The sequence below is a fragment of the Anthonomus grandis genome, chromosome 15, assembly GCF_022605725.1.
Source record: "Anthonomus grandis grandis chromosome 15, icAntGran1.3, whole genome shotgun sequence".
NCBI lineage: Eukaryota > Metazoa > Arthropoda > Insecta > Coleoptera > Curculionidae > Anthonomus > Anthonomus grandis.
This window is the reverse complement of record NC_065560.1, coordinates 5,141,660-5,162,464: the sequence shown is the minus strand read 5'-3', so window position 1 is coordinate 5,162,464 and position 20,805 is coordinate 5,141,660. Positions and strand designations below refer to the sequence as shown.

Below are 20,805 nucleotides of genomic sequence, written 5' to 3'. Positions count from 1 at the left end.
GCAGCACATTATATTTGCTTAACCGATTAAAAAACAAAGAATTTCACAAGTCCGTTGTATTACGTGTAATATAATTGTAAATATCCGCATTAAATGAGGCTTTGCCCAACAGATACTGTGGTGCTTGGCCAATATTAGTTTTACGGATGAAAATGAGTAATAGATGCCCTTTAACTGGTAACGTTTATAAGCTTCAATCTTGGTTCTCCTAACATCACTCGCATTGCTGTATTTTGCAATTTTTTCAAGTCTAAATAATTTATTTTGTTTTAAAAGAAATATATAATTGAAGGATATGCAGTTTTTTTGGTCCAAGAACTTAAGTTGAACATCTAGAGAATAATATATTTTAAGTTACTTGTAATGCATGTGTTTTAAAGTCCATATTCTGGTCTATCTAGATTCCCAAAAACTTCACTTTGGATACTCTTTCTATAGTATCTTTAGCCACCATTATGTTTAGATCTATTGGTAGCTGTCTTCGAAATTATTCCCTGGGTATAATCATGTACTTAGTTTCTGCAATATTCACCCTTAAATTATTCAAACTACACCAATTATATACTGATTCCATAATTCCATTTAAAGTCTATGAGTCTGGTGTCTCACAAGATTCGGTGCAAATATTTTAAGAGCGTATTGTTGGAGTCAAATAAAGACCTTTTTGTTCTTATAAATATGTATCCTAAAATGCCCAGAGCTACAGCCCGCTTGAAATTGCTTGAACAAAATCTATTATTTGGAACAGTTATGCGTCAAATGTCCTGAAAATTTGCAAATTAATGTTTTTGGGTGCTCTTGACTTTTTCCGTCCCAAAAATGGTGTAAACCTAATTTTAGGATAGGATTCAGGGGGTTTACCTAAGCAGTTATGGCCTATTTTAATACTATAATCGGGCTTAATAATACCTCCACTTTCACTTGCCAGCGATTTTCTTAAAAACGATTAATTGTATCGAAAAAAGGCAAGAGACAAAAAAATGGTGTTGCTAGATTTTTAAATCTTTTATTGGAAACATTGGATTTAAACGATTTTTGAGACGGAAAATAAAAAGAGCATTGAAAAAACGAGGACTAAACAGCCAAATCTTCGGAAAATGTAACGCAAAATTGTAGTTAGGCACGGTTCCAAATAATCCATTTTCTTTAAGGAATTTGCGTGAGCTATAGCTCTGAGGGGGTTTATCAGAAAAAAAGTCTTATTGTGACTACAACAATACACTCTTAGAATATTTGAACACTATATAGTCCGCCTATAGAAAGTATCCGTAATTTTGTATTTTTTAATATGTCTATATTCCTATTGTACAAAATGAAAAATACCGCCTCACATCATACTAACAATCAAACACCCATTGTGTAGCTTTTACGTGTGCATATGTAACATACTGTATATACCATAGGCGTGGCCCAGGGCGTGGCAGGTTCGGGCCTGTTCCCTACCCTTCCACCGTCGGCGGCGCCCTTTGGGGGCAGCTCCCAGCTGGGCGCAATCGGCTCCACCGCCCAGCAACAACAACAATCGCAGGCCACGTCACAGCTTCATTCAGGTAACTACCATTTGCACTACTAACACTTCTGTCACCAAGCAAGGACGGCTAAAAGCTGCGTTAAAAGACACTCTCGAATGACTTCCTCATTTACTAACTTGCAAGAATATGTAGATTTGATGTAAATTTGTGTTTTGTTTTTATAGGTGTAGATTTTAAGAGGATTTGAAAAACAATATTGATATGCTAATTATTTTACAGGATTTCCCCAATTCTTGATTTTCGTTTATTTAAGGTCAAACAAACAAAGATTTTCTCGCTCCATGTCATTCTTCTTTTTATTTTTCGGCTGCTGGGAGATTAAAATATGGTACTGTAAGAAAAAAATCATTTAGTCAAAAACAAACAATTTATCTCTTGCACTAAATAATTTAAGTTGTTTTGGAGAGAAGTAGTATAGAAACTTTTTGGGGCGACGAGTATACAGGTTGGGGAATTAAAGATGAACGACCGCCTCCGGTTGTGTGATAGACATTTGCTGTTTTAACTTTCTTTACAGAATAACAATAATAATATCGGTATGCCTCATTTTGCTGTGTGACTACACGCTGAAATGTTGAATTTTAAAGCGCTATAATTTTTTTCTGAACCTACACACAGCGTCAAATTCAAATTTTATTCAGTATACTATTGCAGGTTATTTTACATCGTAAAAAGGCACATAATAAAATATACAATAGGAAAAAGTGTATACATCTCTAAAGTTGCTCTAGGAATCATTAAACCAGAAATTTGAACCATAGTACCTCTATTAAAACATCATACTTCACCTTTGTCAGAATTCACTGTCTTAAGCCCAAATTATACACTTCATATCCACAAACTGGAAGGTGTGATCTTTAAATTTGATGCAACAAGTTTTGCTTCTATCAAAATTGTTGGCAAAGAATCTCATAAGCGACGTATTTTGGAAAGATGATCAAAAGTTGAAGCAGCACTGCAAGCTGCTTGTTCCATTGTTAAATTTGGATTTTCAAGAATTTTGTACATGATGGCAGACATTCATTAGTAAAATCCTAAGTCTTAAAAAAAGCGCTACCTAAACAAATAAATATTAAAATACCTATACTATATAATTATTATGTGGTACAACACACTCAAAACAAGTAAAAATTGACAATAGCATAGGAAAATACAGAAACACGCATCAATGTGGTAATGCTGTAGTGTTTATGAACTCTCCGAAGTCATATAGTGAGAATTTTTCTATTATGTTACAAATTTGATTTGAAGGTAGGAAACGTCTCTTTACTAACGTCGTACTAAAAAATAACGACGTAGCAGAGCACACAAAATGCATGCGTGCGCGTTTCTATATTTTGCCTTTAATCAATGTTCAATGCCCCAACCTGTATATATTTTTGCACCTTATTTCGGCGTACACATAATTACAATAATAAATTAAAGAGAATATTTATTTTTTTCTAATTTCTGATAAAATCTTGCTCTTATTTCTAACAAAAATAATTTTTATTTATATTCTTAATTTAATAATTTTGTTATTCAAAAAATATCCACAACACCTGAGACTGTCAAGACGCCCCAAAGATGTTCAATGGGATTTTATGCTGGGTATCAACATATTCATTCACTTAAAGTTATGATTTTCTTGAATGCATATTCTTCTGCAAATGGTAGCATTATATTTTCCTTTCTATCTCTTTGTATTGAAATCGATGCCTTTTTTTCTTGGTTTATTTCTATTAATCACGTTAATAGCAAATTACTTTGTGATTTCGTTTCTGTCTCTGAAAGTTTGTCTTGGATGAAATTTTAAAATAATTTTATCAAATCTTCATGGCACCAAAACTTCCTCATCCTAATAAATTGATTGTGAAATATTAAAAAAAAAAATCAAATTTATAAAAGTGTCCATGTATTTCTACACTATTGATGTCACAATATCTTTTTTGCGTAATTTAACCTAGTATCAGGAAATATTTGAATAAAACATTATTATTAACGGCTTCTCATTTTAAGTTCTCATAATAGTCGTTCTTACTCTGTAGGATTAAACTGAGTTTAAAAAAAGCATTACATTTAAAAAAGTACATTCTACCGAATTTAGTTAGAAGTTAACTTATTCATAGATAAATATTCATATTTTGTGACCAAATTGCACATCAATTAGGACACTTTTGCTTTATATAGTACTCGAATAAAAATTGCGATTCTATTTGGGTCTGCCTTATTTAAATCCTATTATTTTTTCATTGAAAATCAAATTTATTTTCCTTTATAGAATGTTTGAAAGATGAATGTTTATAGAAAAGTTAGTTTTAATTGAAATAGTTGATCCAAGACGTACCATCACTTGACAATTGTATCAAAAGTCATTTTTAATTTAATTTAAAATAAAAACCACAAAAACAGAGTAAGAGAGCAAATACAACAATCAGGTGTCAATAAAATTCTAGATACACATATGGGTTATATCAGTTTGCATAATTGGAATATAAAATATCACATTTCATCTATCCGTAATGGATTTGAATTCTTGTAATCATGAAATCGGAGATCGGCTTTATACTGAAATCGAATTGAAATACTACATAATAATTCAGTTTTATCCCTGCCTATTAAATGAAAATATAGCTCATATAATAACAACGCGTCTGATTTCTTTCATATTCCTTTATATAAATGTTTCCATGGGGTTTTTTTAACGATTCTTTAGGCCTTTATATTGTAATCCGAAAATGTCAAAAATATCCCCTCGAGGGTCGTTGAATACTATATGAAATGTCAGCCTATTTGCAAGGGGGCGCCCTTAATTTATCGCACGGTGATTTTATGGGTCTCTTTTTTTTTCTTCTAAATCCGAAGGCGTGTTGATATAAATTGTGGGTTAAAAAGGTTTTTTTTTCGTCGATCCACCGGGGTTTTTGCCATAAATAATTTACGACCCTATTTAAACATAGGTAAAACATGTCAAGAATTATTTATACGTTCTTTTTATACACTATTTCCGTTAAAACTAAGAAAATTTGTTAATGTCACTGTCTGAGATCAAAGATTAAATTTCCTATGGAGAATATCCAGAAATAGTCCGTCTAAACTATCAGTAAATCATGGAGGATGTGGATGAAGTTTTTCTTTTATTATAGAAAGTTATTTACCGGAGGGTCGTAAATCAAAAACCGAAAAGATGCAGTACAAGCTATATTGTTAAAGTAAATATCGTAAATCATACATTTTTGTTACATTGTATTCTTATCGTACATACTCAACTGAATGTTTACTGAACTTTTTAAAAAAATTAAATTTTGTTATTTCTCTAAACTTTAAATTGTCCTGTTTCCTGTCTTTTAAAATAGTAAATTCCCTTTTAGCAAACGTTCGCTAAGCGTATAATTTCCTTAATGAAATCCATTAGGGCTACAAAGTAATAATATAGACCCCATAAAAGGAACCCTAAGAGAAACAAAATTTTCCGTCATCATCATCTCGTGAAACAAACAACAAAATAAAACTAGCGGTGTAATAAAATAAAAGTGGCTCGGGGCGCTTCCCTTTTCTCCTACACATGCCGCTTTCCAGTTGCAATACATTTTTGATTAAGACTTCAAAGTTCACGATAAAGCTTTTGTTGTACTGTAGGATTGCAATAAATTTGATGTTACTTTTGAAGAGTTGGTTTTGTCGATGAACTTTTGATGACATGCTTTAATCGAAACTGATTTTCCTATGTCTATATTACGTCTTTTTATTTGCAGGTTTAGGACTAAATACCACCACCACAGGTCGCAGGGATTCGTTTGACCGTAACACGTCTGCGTTTTCACCATCTCTGGATTACAGACAAAAATGGCCGACGTCTTACAACATCGGTAGTAGTCCCAGCCCTTTGGCTGGTAGTCTTACACCTCCACCAGCAACTTTACAGTTAGGAGGTCTCGTTAACTCCAGGGTAAGCCTAAGGAAATATTTAAGAAAAAGAAGATTTGGTAGTAGTTAAATAATCAAATAATCGTTTCTAAAAAAATAAAGAATCAATAAATGTATAAAACAGTCCAGCGTAAAAGGATCCTTGGTTTTAAAGTTGCTATTAATTAAAGCGAAAATGTGAATAAAAGTCATTTGATAAGTTTTCCTGAATATTCGATGTTTTAGTTCACTTCCTAAGTTTTCGCTCTATTGTAGTGAAACTTTATTGAATAGGAAGAAATTCAAAACTCGTGATTTATATGGTTTGGCAACTTTGTGTGGTCTTACTTAATTACATTTAAAATGTTTTATACAAAAATAATTTCTCAGGTAAATTTTTGTCATGAAATTGGAGATGAAGAAGTTCACATAAGGCGCATTAAGGGCAAGGAAAGATTTAATTTTGTTAGATTATGGTTGGAAAATTCAGATTTTTTTTTTTGTATAATGTCCAATTTTTACTCAAAATTGATGAAATTTCACTCAGATTTCACTCATTAATTTCTCAATTTCTGTCCACACCAGATTGAGATAAACGTTCACTTTACAGTAATGAGTGAATCATCAGGAATATTTACTTAATAATGAGCTATTTAACTTAAAATTAAGTAACTTTTAACTCATATTTGATAAATATATATAATTATAGGCATTTTTTATCGCAGCCCGTAGCATTTTACATGTAAAATCCTATGGTCCACTGTAAAAAATTAACGATACATTAGTTGCTTTTATCCCTTACAAACAAACTAAATGTTTGTTAATAAGAGATAAAAAACACAAGTAAGACTTCAAAAAAACATTTATTTACAGAAAAAGAAGACAAAAATCTATATTTAAATAAACTAAAAACTCAATGAGAGGAACTCAAACTGTGCTTGGGAATTTTAACATATTTGTGTTCTTCACTTGTGCCTTAATCTATAAATTCGTTCGTTAGGGTTGAACAGGTCGAGTCACCTGTCCAAGATGCTTTTGATGCTTTGATTTCTACAAAAAGAAAAAACACTCCGTTAATAGAGAAAAAATAAAAAAACTCCAAGTCTCGGTCTCAAAACATCTTTTTATGTGTCATGAAGGTTACATGTTTCGCTAATAAAGCATCATCAGACCTTATAGGTAAATGACCTGCTAAGTACTCCGTTAATAGGTCTAATTTCATCAAACAGTAATTAAATTCAATATAGGTGAGGCTCTGAATAACTGAATATAAATAATTTATCTTTAAGCAATTTTTATAAGTACAACATAAGGCACATAGGAAAATAATATTTTAGCAAAACAAAATTATAGCTCAAAAGTAGGCTTAATTAATTTTTCCCGACATACTTATTTCAAGAAATCTTTTAATTTTTAAAATTTAATCATTACGACCGCGTAATGATTATATTTATTAAAGTAAGTTCAAAGTCAGTCTTTTAAAAGTTAAATGAGTAAATAACATTAAATAGGTGAACAAAAATTAAATAATGAATCGAATTTTCAAAACTTTAACTTTCTTGGTGTTAGAGTATTTTGTCCCTGGAAATTCCATATTTTTTTCATGATTTTTTTTGAACCTCCAAAACTATTACTCTCCATTTTGAACCTGAAATATATTAAAAAGTTAGAGGTAAAAGTCACGTAATAAGCTCGATAATAATTTAGACTCAAAGTATAAAAAGCTAAAGATTTTTAGAGAAAAAAGCGATCAAAACGTATGTATAATATATCTAGTCTTCTATTGAGTTAACTTAAGTACTATTTACAAGTATTATGGGCTTAAATTTATAAAAATAAGACGAGAGAAGCCACCAAAAGGGCTTTTAAGTTTTTACAGCATCGTTGGTCGCTTCTCGCATCCTCTACACTCCAGGTCCTTTTTTGTTTATTTTAATCAGTCTTCCACGCTTTCGCCTGAATTGTGATTGCCATTTTAATATCCTTTTGCGTCATCATCATTTAAGTTATCTCATCTTTATTTCCTCCGTTATAGGTGTTTTTGTTTCCATTCATTTTTTGTGACTCTGCCGTATACTGATACCATATGATTCCTTCGTAGGAAGTCCATTTCGGCCTTTCTCTAGGTTTTTCACCAGTTTTTACAGTTTCTTTTTGACCCCTTTTTGTGTATGTATGCCATTTTCCACTCATATTGAACGTTCGGCTCTTAATTTAATGTTTGTTAATTTTTCCCCAGGTTCTCTCAGCAGCTCCCGGTGCCGAAGCGAAATACAGGAACTCCGTGGCCGCAGGTCTAAACGCAACCACGATGTTCGGATCGACGACGTCCCTGTTCACGAAAATCAACTCGTCCTTAACCGCCGTTCCCAGTACGCTAGATAAAACGACCCAAGGGAGATCTCGACTATTAGAGGACTTTAGAAATAATAGGTATCCCAACTTACAGCTCAGGTAAGCAATGTAATGAATGGCTCTGTTTAGAACTGAATATCTTTGATGATTAACTCATCAACCATTTTCATTAATTTCAACTTCAATATATGCACAAAAACATTTTATATTAATGACTAGTTTATAAATGATATTTTCTTGGAAACGATCCAATTTAATTTGTGTTGTAGCGTTTTTACCCGTTTGTTAGGTGTGAAGTAAAACAATCAAAAATTGTTAACTAATTTATTTACACACTCACACTATGAAACACGATCACTTACTACTACTCAAAATAATTATTTTCAAGAAAATCACAAAACTGTTTAAATCTCGCGCCAATATTCCGAACTTTACTTCGCTGAACTGACTCCTTATATACTCGGAAGATTCGCTGACCTTTGGGACGTCGTGCGGTGTACCACTGGTTTTTTGCGTTTTCAATATCCTTACAGTATAGTAGATGTAGGGTATAACTCATGAGTTAATTAAATAAAATTTATTAAAATTGACATAATAAGCTAATCACACAATCTATCTTCTAAATAACGCAAATTTTGTTGTCAATGTGAAATATACTGTCCTCATCGCATTTATCGATCCCTTATTCCTTTATATGATAAATTGGATTTATTTCTGTCATGTTCTATCTGTCGCAAAATCTATTATCATATTATACGGCTAAATCCGGTCAATTGGAAAATAACAAATTTGCACCTGTTACAACTTAACTTATCGACCATAATACATACATTGAAATTTTACACTATTATTATATGGTCTATTTAATTTGGCAACATATGGGAATCTTTTATTAGTTTTATGAGAAAAAAGTTATTCTTTATAAAAAGTTCTGCCAAAATGCAATAATCAAATATCAAATTTTATTGGTCGTATATAAGGTTTGTCATAAAATGTGAATTTTGCTTAAAAGCTTATTTTTGGCAGTATCGAAAATTGTTGTAAAGAGAAGTTGGTTAGAACTAAAAACGACGTTCAAATATGCAATTACATCCTGGTACCTAAAATTTGTTGAACATTAATGCTTCAAATCACTATATGTCTCAATATATTGGTCTTCTATTTCAGTACAGGTAATTGTACTATTACAAAAGTTTTGAAATACTCTTCTAATCATAAGCGGAGTAATACTCCAAACCGATTCTGTAATGATTATTTCCAAATAAGCAACATCTATTTGAAGATATACCTTTTGCTTTAAATGACCCTATAAGAAAAAATTGACTGGCGCCAAATCTGGAGAGCTAGATGGCCAATGTCTTTCAACCATATTTGTTGACATTGAATCAGGAAGCATTGTCAAGAAAATTAATTCTCTAAAAAGAGTATATAACTATTAAAAGATTCATGAAAAAAAAGGTCCAATTATTTTATTTCGATAAATTCCACACCACACTTTTGTTTTGAATGCATACTGGTTGCGAGTTTTAATATTAAAACTTGGATAGATATCACTCCAACCAAGGCAATTTTGGGAAGAGATTGCCCTTATTGATGAAAATCTAGCTTCATCCGCAAAGAGAATATGTATTCCTATAAACGGGTTATCTTTTAACATTCCTTGGATAAATGAAAACTAATCACAACTGAGACACAATACGCTGAACTAAACACCTGTAAAAATGTTGCATGAAATGCAAATTAATTTTGTTAAGATGTTTCACAAAATTTGACAGTTTTTCGATAGAAGTAAAAAGAATGCCTCTGCAAGCTAAAAAACTATAAGGGTCGCATTATATATGACAAATCAGATGCTTGACAGTCCGTGAAATCTCTGGGAGCTAATTCCGGTTTCTTACGTCCATCTATACGTCGAGGAGTAGATGCTTTTTCAGTATCCGTTAAATCGCCATTCGGTATTTGATTATTGCATTTTAGGTAAAAAATTTTTTATAAAAGAAACCTTTTTTTTTACCAAAACTTAAAATAAAATATTTGCTAATGCCAACTTAACTAGACACTCTATAACTTAGAGAGAGATTCATTATTCTCATAATTTACAAAAATTTATTTGCAGAGATCTCGCCAATCACATCGTGGAATTCTCACAAGACCAACACGGATCGCGGTTCATCCAACAAAAACTGGAACGAGCCACTAGCGCCGAAAAACAGATGGTGTTCAACGAGATCTTATCGGCGGCGTACAACTTGATGACCGACGTCTTCGGAAACTACGTGATCCAGAAGTTCTTCGAGTTCGGTACCAGTGAACAAAAAACGACCCTGGCCCAGAAAGTTCGCGGTCACGTTTTGCCATTGGCGCTGCAAATGTACGGCTGCAGGGTCATCCAAAAAGCGTTGGAGTCGATACCGCCGGAGCAACAACAAGAGATCGTACGTGAGCTGGACGGACACGTATTGAAGTGCGTGAAAGATCAAAATGGGAACCACGTGGTGCAGAAATGTATCGAATGTGTCGATCCCAATGCTTTACAGGTAAAATTGTTTTTTTCAATTAAAATATAAATACACTCTCGAGAAATTTCCTTTCTTGAATAATATGCAACAGAAAATCAAAGGCTTTCAAATGTTCCTTCCTGAAAACCGGTCAATTCAAACGCATTTTTAATAGACTTTTGTTGGAACGGATCGAGTTTTACCGCTTAAAGGTGGTTTTGAATTCAATCTTGCTCAACACTTTTCAATGCGTTCTTTTCTTTTTCGTTTTTAAGCAGGAATTCGTGTATTAAAAATAGCATTAATAGCGCAACTGACTGCAGATGTTGCGTTCCTACGCTGTGAGGGCGCGCCACTAGCAATACTTAATAGTAGCAAAGAATAGCAATTTGTATTCGCTTCTTTCTGCGTTGTTACTATAACAATGTATAAAGCACAAAACACAAATATAGGGAAATGTGGGTTGCCTTATTAACTCTTTTGGCCCTCTACTAATTTTGACATTTGTAACTCATAGATTTGAAAACCCAACAACTTTATCGATAAGTTATGCTAAAACTAATAAAATGTCCTTTATTTCAGTTTATCATCTCGTCCTTCTCCAACCAAGTGTACAATTTATCCACACATCCGTACGGATGCCGAGTAATCCAACGTATTTTAGAGCACTGCACACCGGAACAAACGACGCCGATTCTGGCAGAACTACATCAACACACCGATCAGCTGATTCAAGATCAGTTTGGCAATTACGTTATACAGCATGTCTTAGGTAATGAAGCGACCTATCTTAGTAAGAAACTTTCTTGGGAAATCGTTGTCCGATTAATATAGTAATGAAATTTATTTATTATAGAGCATGGAAAGCCAGAGGACAAGTCCCAGTTGATAAATAGCGTGAGGGGGAAAGTATTGGTGCTAAGCCAGCACAAGTTCGCCAGCAACGTTGTGGAAAAGTGTGTGACGCATGCGACGCGCGCCGAGAGAGCTTTGCTTATTGAAGAAGTTTGCAACTTTAATGACAAGTAAGTTTTTTTAGACTTTCAATTTTAAATCATTAAAAGCTCTTTGTGAATCAAACTTACAAGACATCAACAGCTGGCGAAAAATCGGAAATGGAAGACAATAACCTTACCAGTCTTAGTCTATTTTTAATGCCACATTTACTTTAGGTCACTGGGTTTATTGTGCTACATTTTTTTTTGAAGTAGTTATACCCACTAGAGAGACCAAGCATCATTTTATAGGGATCGTCAAAGATTCATGGGTCTCAGATGGGCTCAAAGGTCAAATGTGGGTAAAAAGTGCAAACCCACTAGAGAAGTAAAACATTACTTCATAACGATCGTCAAAGATGTATATCTCTCTTGCATATCCTAGGGATATTTTATTCATATGCTTGCAATATTTTTTCATATGTTAAAATATAACCATATTGGCATAACTTATTATGTATGCAGTGTCTCAATTTGAAATGTTTCAATGTGCGTATCTTGCAAAATATAAAAGGTTTCGATGGTCTCATTTTATTGCCCGATTTATGGATTTTCGGTAAACAATATAATTTTAGAATTGTTGGGTACGAACGATTTCTTTTTTGACCTAAATGCAACAAAAATGTAACCAAGTTTACAAACTGTTGCGACAAATAATACATATTTATTTTATATTTTTTATCACAAAATGAATAAACAGTATTAATTATTCATTCCCGATTCTATGAACGAACATTGACAACTCTTTCTTTCGTTCTTTCAGCGCCCTGCAAGTGATGATGAAAGATCAGTACGCGAATTACGTCGTTCAAAAGATGATCGACGTCAGCGAGCCGACGCAACGTAAAGTACTGATGCATAAAATCAGACCCCATCTAAATTCGTTGCGTAAATACACCTACGGCAAGCACATTATCGCCAAACTGGAGAAATACTTTATGAAGGCCCCCGGTTCGATGGGTTCCATGGGTGGGGAATTGGGCCCCATTGGCCCACCAACTAATGGTGTTTTGTAAACTGCAGTTGAGATGCTTCATTGAGCCTTGGATAATTGCTAGTTACTAAATGCGATTGAAAAATTAAATGCACCCGAGGCTCGAGCGAGGCAAACTGTACTAACTTTAGTACGAGAGTAAATTTGAGGATTGAAAAACGATCTGCGCAAGGTGGAAACGGCAGTTTGCTATTTGCTCGGTTCGTTTTTCTTTCAAGATTTTATGCTTGATATAAAATTGTTTTGCCCCCAAAAAAAAGAAAAAACTAAATTTTTCTAAAATTAAGTTCGATGCCGCCTCTTGCGGTTTTTTAATTAATACGAGGCGGTGAGAAATTTCCAGTATTTTCAATTTTTAAAAGTTGACTTTTTTCCAAAATAATCCTAAATGACGTTTTAAAAAATAGTTCATTTTTAGTAGGTTAGTCGTTTTTTTTAGGATAAGTTGGGTCGCGCCTCTCGATCCGTTTTTGTTTCATCTCATTTTTTTTCCATTAGTTTTTGGTCGTGTATTATATTCTTGTAACTATATTTCCCAACCTCCCCCACCCCTCACTTTATAAATATATAATATCGTTTAAGTTCATTTTACATTTTTAGCATACACTTGTATCGCTTTTTTTTGTTAGGGATATATATACTAATACGATTCTGACTGCTTTTAAGTTCTCTTTTTTTTTTAATTATAGCCAGTTTAATTTTTATTTTTCAGTTATTCGAGTGTCTATAGTGTTTAAATATGTAAAAAAATGCCACCCTATAGAGAAAAAGAATTATTGTTTTATTCATTGTCATAATTGTTAAAGTTGTAGATATTTTTTGGCATTTTTTTATATTTAAAAAATTGTTTTTTTTTCACATGGTTAGACACCCGATGAGTGAAATATTTTAGTTAACGTTGCGGCGGATGCGGCTGGGTCGTATACATTTAATAATAGTTTCATTTTCTTTTATCTTATTTTGGTTAGTGATTGATTTAGGTGATATCTATATTTTGAAAGATAGTAGGACCGCGAGTCGATTCGCCGCGCATTTTAATAAATTAGGTTATGTCTTTAATTATTTACTGACGGCTGTCGCACTTTATTATAGTTTACGATGCTCGAGAGTCGAGAATTGCTTTTCGTTTTATTGTTTCGCCGAATCTCATCAAATTGGATATAAAGTAAAGAATTGGTTTTCGGTATATCGGGTGTCCCTGTCAACGGACACACCCCTTATATTTTGTGAAACCCTTGTACATAGAGCATTATACCGCAGTAAGGATTTAAATTAATCGAACATTGAGACCAAGGGTCTCTTTCCTCGTATGATATACACACTTATATACACACCCAGTGGCTAAAACACCATTGCCTTTATAAATACGTTAAAAGTTTTATTTTTTTTTTTAAAGAGAATCTTTCAACGGATATGGAATTCTTAGCGCCCTCAAGTTTGCTAAAAATTTAGTATGTTATAGTCAATGGCCTAAGGTCTGAAAAACCTCTTAGTTGAAAGTCAAGGGTTGCTTGCAATAGGAGCCAATTATATGTACTGTACCTTATTTACTATGTTTTGGTGTAAAAATTACAAAGTCAAAATATGCTAAATTTTTTACTACAGAAACTATTTTTAACAAAACAAAATACATTCTTCTCATCTCATAACCCCTCTTCAATTAAACTTAACTCCCACTTTCTCTATCGATTGCCTGTAAGGATGTGAGGATTTTCTATTATTAAATTATGGCGATTTTCGTGAATTATTCTGATGATTTCAAGTATATAAAGACAGGCCAGTGTTAAAATATTTTGTTGAACAAACTTTAAAGTTTGGCAGGAGTTTCGAGGTTTTGCTTTACAGTAACTGTATGAGGTAGTTGCTTGCATTTCTCCAAAAACACACGCCATGTCGGAGATGTGACTCGATAAGAACAAAATTCAGCAGTTTTCTTCATTGCTGGTTCAAGTTCCTTGACAAATCAACTGCGTAACAACCAAAAGATAATTTGCAAGATCAATATGCCTCTCAAACTTAGTATTCAGCCTATTGTCAATAGTAACACCCTCCAGTACTCTTTTTAGGCACAAAAGTCTAGTGTTTTAGGAACTAAGACTGAGAAGATTTGAGCAAACGAGTTTTATCCTCTGAGGATCATATGATATTGTTAATAACACGAAATTTTCTCGTATGCCAAGAAATAGCAAATAGTTTAAGAGTAAATTAGTGATATACACATTCCCATATGTGAAGCTTCCCCTTTTCAAAGTCGAATCTCCCCAATTGTGTTTATTTCTGTACCATTATATCTTTAATGATCTATTTTGAGTTAAAATGTGTTTACACTTATTTATACTAAGAATTGCCTTTTTTTTAAAATCTAGATATATCCTAAATAGAATAGACAATAATGGGCCTTGTATAGACTCTTAAGACATGAAAGACTTAATAAAACTTTATCATCCATATGACTATGCAATTTTCAAAAGGCCGTCATTTTAAAATGAACTAATAAGAACTGTTTTATTTTCTTTTTGAATTATCATCATTTTTTTAATTATGAGAAGAAGATTAAAGAAAAAACATATGTAATTGACTCCCAATGAAACAAGTCTGACAAGACATGCCATTGATCATGGAGGCCATGCATAGCATACTAAATTTTCAGAAAATTTAAAGGAGCTATAATATGGATAGTCCTTAAAAAACAAATAGCAGATTTTAATCGTGTTTGTAGTGGCAATGGCTTAATTTGGTAAACAGGACGAGGCATTTGGTTAACATATTTAGGTGAAAATTGTTCTTAAAATAAATTGTTATTTTCGGCGTCACAGATGTAAATAATGATAAATTAATTAAGCAAACGAATTATTGTATAGGTAAAACGAGAAAAATGCGTCGTCCTGTTAATAACCCTTTAACACTATTACACACTTGCGTGCACACTATAAAAAAAAAACACTATTTCGAATATTGTGATAAGATACCTCAGGAAATTTTCGTAATCCCGAAAAAATCCAAAAAAAAAATTAAAAATTATTTCAGAAAAATTCTATCGAAATTCGCATGTTCTTTGCTTTTTTCCAATGGTTTACTATAGTGTTATTTTAATGTCCATTAGATGTGCGGCGGTATTTGAAATAAACCGCCTTCGGAGCGCTTTAGAAACCCAGTAAATTTCGTCTTTCGCACACCCGCATTTTAACGGTATAAAATTTTTAATAAAAATATATTAACGCCATTTTTCGGAGCACGTAAGGTTGCATTTACTACGTAGTTTAGCTGGTTTTTTAACGTAAAATATATTCAATATGTTTCACTTAGGCTATCTTTTAATATATTCTTAAAACCAAGTTAAAAAAAAATCGAATTTTAGATTAAGACGTCTTCAATCAGAAACTCTTAAATTTCGTAAGTGCGCCTCTTACTGTAATCAAGGTTTAAAAGATGGCATGAGTGAAGAAATAAATCATGTTTAAAAAAAATATTAGAAGATGAAGGTTCAATCGTGAGCTGTCGCGATCGGTCGGTATGAAGTAACGTAAAGTAAAAGAGTTCTGTTAATTTTCTAGAAGATACTTCACGCGCGCTTTCTGTGAGTTTTTTAGTCGGATAGGAAAAGAATTTATTGTTATAATTACTTATCGTGGGTATTTTTTTCTGTACTGAGAGAGGTTAAACTTTTTCGACCATAATTATGATCATTTCATATAATTAAAAAATAATAATTTCCAATCTTGTCCACTCGGTACAAATGAAAGCTCACGCGACGTTTTGTTCAGTCAATCGTCTTCAGGCAACAATGTACATCGTCATGTAAAAAAAAACCACTTGTAGATTTGTAAAATATATTTTAGGTTGTACAAAATGGATAATAAAAGGTAGCAGTGTGAAAAGTGTATTTATATTTATTATGTGCCAAGTTGTCACTTATTCCCCGAAAAGAAAATCTGTTTTTTGAGTATTCAGTTGCATCACTGTTTTAATCCTTAAATTGGCAGAAGAAAGACTAAATCAAAACGAAAAATAGAACTAAGCAATAATCAAAAAGTTAGAATCTGAATATAATTGTTGAGTGAAGATGGTCGACTTGAACGCGGGTCGAAACTTGTTAAGAAAAGGCTGAAATTTTAAATATAATGAACCATTAGAGTATATTTTATTTGTAAAATAGCAAACCCTCCCCCTGCCACCTGTATAAATTATTCAATTTTATTAATATTTAATAATTTTACGAAGCTTGTAAAGAAACCTTTTTGTTGGTGTGCGCGATATACAGAGACGTACTTGAAATTTTTATAGCGATAGAGTTTGTTTTAGCGCTTAAAGATAATGTTCGTCATAGTGAAATTGTGATAAAATTTTACAATGTACGTCCCTGGATATCGACCCTTTATCCACCAGTTGTTGTAAAGTTTTTTAAGTGATTTTTTGGGAAAACTTAGAAGATTTCTAACAAAAACCGAAGGTTTTCCTCCTCCGACTGTGAAAAAAAAAATTAAATAAAAATTGTATCATATAAATATATGAAAATTTTGTGACGCTGTATATATTATTTGAAGATAAATCTAAGATCTAATTGAACATAATAAATGTAAAAATAAAACAAAATCGGTGACAAGCCTCCCCCTGTATAATTTGTACAATTTTTATAACTTTTTCTTTGTAAATATTTGAACAAATTCAAATCGGTGAAGTATTATATGGAACATTAAAAGAATTCTAGCAAGGATTGGGCAGGGATGTAGTAAAGAAAATGGGGGGCGATCTGAGCCCCCTTAAATACATTTTTAAAAACCATATAACCCTGTAGATGACTTAATATACCGTGTTTACTAAATGTATTTGATGGTAGATTAAAAAAAGAAACTTTTAAATGTATCTCTGTAGATTTTGATGGCACGTTTATTATGCAAAAATAAGTATTGAATTTATTATATATTAATGGTAATATTTGTGTAAAGTGTTAAATGTAAGAATTGTACAGTTTTCCCCACACGTTAATTATTATTTTTTTAGGTACCACTAAATTTTGAGAATATCGGATAACATTAGACTATTCACATTCTGACTAACAATATTTCACAACTAACCTATTTTGCAGTTGCAAGGTTATGAACAATGTTTTCCGATTTCTCTTCAACCTTCTTACCTTTAAATCCCATTCAAACTTGCATTTAACTAGTATGTGTTGTATACATAAGTTAATTTGGGTTTAATCCCCATTTATTTACTAACAAATTTCTCGTTGTTTTTGCGCTTTACTTCTGTCAAATAACATTCGCCCGCCACACCGAAGTCGCACACAAAAGACTTGTCAATATATTAAATCAAAAACTTTCAAAGCGTCATTCCAACTATTGTTAAAGTATCACCCGAATCATTTTTTGTAATATATTACGCCAAAACATTATTTATTGTTAATTAGTTTGTCATTCGTCATCTTTCATCTTCATTGTCCTTTTTTTAAAATAGGTATTTGTACAATTGTTGTATATATTTGCTTAGAGTTAAACAAGAAACCGCAAATACTAATCTTAATTTTAACGGGACATTTCAGTTTGACGGGCGAGTGATACTAATGACAGATGACTGGTAACTTTCGAAGGACGTTTTTGTATTATATTGTATCATATTATTTTTTCGTTTGTGAATCGAGGTTTCGCTATTTATTTAAAGATATTATTGATAATCATATTTTTAATTAAAAAGCGGAAAGCTCAAGCGCAATTCAAAATTTTCAACCCATACACTAAATTATTATAATAATCTGTTTGCTAACCTCCCTTACTTGCCTTCAAATTTAAAAAATGTATGTATATAATTGAAACAAAATCTGAATTGTGATTGTTTTGTGATAAAAGACATTTTAAATGTTTTGTCTTCACTGTACGCTAATCGACAAAATTTTTTTTCGGAAAATTTTCGAATATGGATCTTAATGTGGGTGTTGGTGCAATCCGTGTAATAAACCCTCAAATACAAAGTAAGGGAGGTAAAAAGAAAAATCTTGGTTACGCAAAAAAAGAAAAAACGGCCAACCTAAGTTTTTAGTTTGTAATCTAAATAAAAACCGATCAGACTGATGTAAAGAAAAAAAATTGTTAAAAATCAATTTGTATATTGTAAATTCATTTTTATGTAATTTTCGTTTCGGTTTGTTTTATAAACTAACCCGCGCCTCTCTGTAACATACTTGTGTAAAATATACAAATTAAAGGAAAATCTGAGCGAAATGAGCCGTTTTATGTAACAGCCATTTTTAATGTAATTTTTAACGTGTACACATTTTAAGTAAATTATCCAGTAAATTATAATGCGGTGATTTTATTTAATGTTTCGTTGCTTTTTCGGGAGGATTTGAAGTTTATTTTTTCACAATTGATTCCTGAGCATGTCATATTTTTATAAGCCATGTCCTTGAATTGAAAAAAAATCATTTTTAACAGTCCATTGCAGGAATTTATTACTTAAAAATGAAACTAACGATTCTATCCCGAAAAATAAACAAATAAATTATGTTAAGGGTCGCAATGGCCTGCTTATTCTTAGGGTAGCTGGATGGGGATCACTTATTTTCACGAAGGGCGACTCTTGGAACTTAAGAGGGGGCAATAAGCCTCCCTTAGAGATTCGCCCTTGTTTTTCACACACAATATGGCTCTCTGCAAACTTACGGCTGTATAATAATATTAAAGGTCCGTGAACGGGCGTTTCTTTAATAATTGCCCCCTTACTCTTCCTGGTAAGTGGCATTTGAAATAAACGCCCGGATCGCTGAAGGTTATTTATTATTATTATTATGATGATAATATGCGATATCTGTTTCCATGGAATGTAAATTTAGTTGAATATTGCTGCATGCTAGTGTTTATTATTCCTTAGAGTATCAATCAATATGTACGATAATGTATTTCGATTTTATTATTTTTTACCACGGTAGTATATAATGAATGATTAAATAAATACCTCTAAAAATGTTAATGCATTTTATTTCGTGATCTTTTGCATCAACTTATGAAACACAATAACATTCATTTTCTTTTAAATACACCAAAATACACGGGTGAACACTAAAAACTATTAAATTAATAATTACATGTTTAATCTTGAACTTCTGCAGGAGCGCTAGCATTTTCTTCCGCTTTATCATTCTTATCGGCACTCGTATAGTCATCTCTATCCTCCCCTTCAGATAATGGCCCATCATGTTTGACCGGTGGAGCCACATGTTGTTTATCTCCACCCTCGGCGGGTCCAGTTGCAGTCTCTGACGCGTATTTGTTGATTCTCTCTTTACTCACATCTCTGCTACCTCTACTTCTTCGTGGTGACTCATCTGATCTTTCGACACTGCGACTGTATGACCTAAAAATCCAAAAAAAAAATTACCACTCGAATTATATACGTGTTAAACTAAAGTATATTCGAAACGAAAAGTATGGACGTAGTCATTAGGAAGTCCTCCGTGGCAATTTACAGGTGTTCGGACTCGATTTATATAAATGCTTTGTTCCTAACAATTTTTGACTAAACCGCTTTTTCTAATTTTTAGGCTTTCATTTAATAATTTTATATAATCCACTAAATCATATTTACATTTGGTGCTTTGTGAAACATCAATTTTTTCAACGTTTAATGTTATACAGTTTCTTATCCGTATTTAGATGTAGTTACTAAGAGTCGCTTGCAGATTGTACAGAATAACTGTTGTCGCTTTATATTTAGTTTACGAAGGTTCAGCCAAAATTTAGCTGAAATGGCTTAACATATCAAATTTAGTAAAGCAGCACTAATATCATAGTTTTGGTCAAACTATTACATACAGGGTGGATTATTTTAATATATTCACCCAAATTCCTCCGAAAGTAAGCAAGATACAGAAAAATATTCAAGACCAAAATTGTTCAGGACAGAGGGAAACATGTATATGTGCAGGTCATCTTGACCTTACGGGCGTTTTTCAAAGTCAGTTCCAAGGTAGAGTAATTTTTTTAATTGGGAACCTCTATTTTTCGTAGCGAATTCGAGAGGAAATTCAATGTGTTTAACGAAACTGACTTGTTATCGTAACCTTGAGGTCAAATCAACGTCGTAAGATGTAGTAAATTCGGGTGCCTTTAAAGTGCTTCTTTAGCGTGAGTCTTCATGCTTCGCACGAATTTAACTACGAAGCAAAAATTTTGAAGTTGTCTCCATTTGCCTTAAGACACAACATTAATCGCCTATGAAATTCGCGTAAGGTGCTTAACAAAGTATGTCTCTAACAAAGTATGTCTCAGTACATGCTTCACGAGTCCGATCTTGCATGTATATTATTTATGATTTTATTTGCATGTATATTATGCAAATAACAGACGATTTATTATTATTATTATTAAATGATATTAAACGCTTACCTGCTTCTATCTCTGGATACACTCCTATCACGCCTCCTGTCCCTATAGTCTCTGTACCCTCCTCGTCCTCCATAACGAGCCCTCGGCCTACGATTACCTCTATAGTTATCATACGGACGGCCTCTTCCTCTATAATTTCTGTCATATCTATCGCTGCAAATAATT

General features: G+C 32.5%; 3 protein-coding genes and 1 long non-coding RNA gene across 12 annotated transcripts in view; 1 reads left to right on the top strand and 3 right to left on the bottom strand.

Annotated features, from left to right (window-relative positions):
* LOC126744986 (pumilio homolog 2-like) overlaps positions 1–19,221 on the top strand; it is a 335,676-nt gene extending 316,455 nt beyond the window's left edge. For 5 of the 7 annotated variants that reach the window (XM_050452611.1, XM_050452613.1, XM_050452610.1 and 2 more), the window contains 7 exons: positions 1,404–1,550; positions 5,267–5,460; positions 7,657–7,871; positions 9,889–10,309; positions 10,853–11,063; positions 11,127–11,295; positions 12,029–19,221. In XM_050452611.1, the coding sequence (XP_050308568.1) occupies positions 1,404–1,550; positions 5,267–5,460; positions 7,657–7,871; positions 9,889–10,309; positions 10,853–11,063; positions 11,127–11,295; positions 12,029–12,281 (1,610 nt within the window). In that variant the 3' untranslated portion in view covers positions 12,282–19,221. The remainder of the gene's footprint in view (positions 1–1,403; positions 1,551–5,266; positions 5,461–7,656; positions 7,872–9,888; positions 10,310–10,852; positions 11,064–11,126; positions 11,296–12,028) is intronic. The other 2 variants (XM_050452612.1, XM_050452614.1) reach the window with 2 other exon arrangements.
* LOC126744990 (nuclear autoantigenic sperm protein-like) overlaps positions 1–20,805 on the bottom strand; it is a 129,048-nt gene that overhangs the window by 22,994 nt on the left and 85,249 nt on the right. The gene's annotated exons all lie outside the window — the stretch shown is intronic.
* The window catches only part of LOC126744996 (uncharacterized), a 431,319-nt gene that overhangs the window by 330,709 nt on the left and 79,805 nt on the right, over positions 1–20,805 (bottom strand). The gene's annotated exons all lie outside the window — the stretch shown is intronic.
* LOC126744988 (tetratricopeptide repeat protein 14 homolog) overlaps positions 19,217–20,805 on the bottom strand; it is a 41,541-nt gene continuing 39,952 nt past the window's right edge. For all 3 annotated transcript variants that reach the window (XM_050452618.1, XM_050452619.1, XM_050452620.1), the window contains 2 exons: positions 20,641–20,793; positions 19,217–19,609 (listed from right to left, as the gene is read on the bottom strand). In XM_050452618.1, coding sequence (XP_050308575.1) covers positions 19,345–19,609; positions 20,641–20,793 — 418 coding nt within the window. In that variant the 3' untranslated portion in view covers positions 19,217–19,344. The remainder of the gene's footprint in view (positions 19,610–20,640; positions 20,794–20,805) is intronic.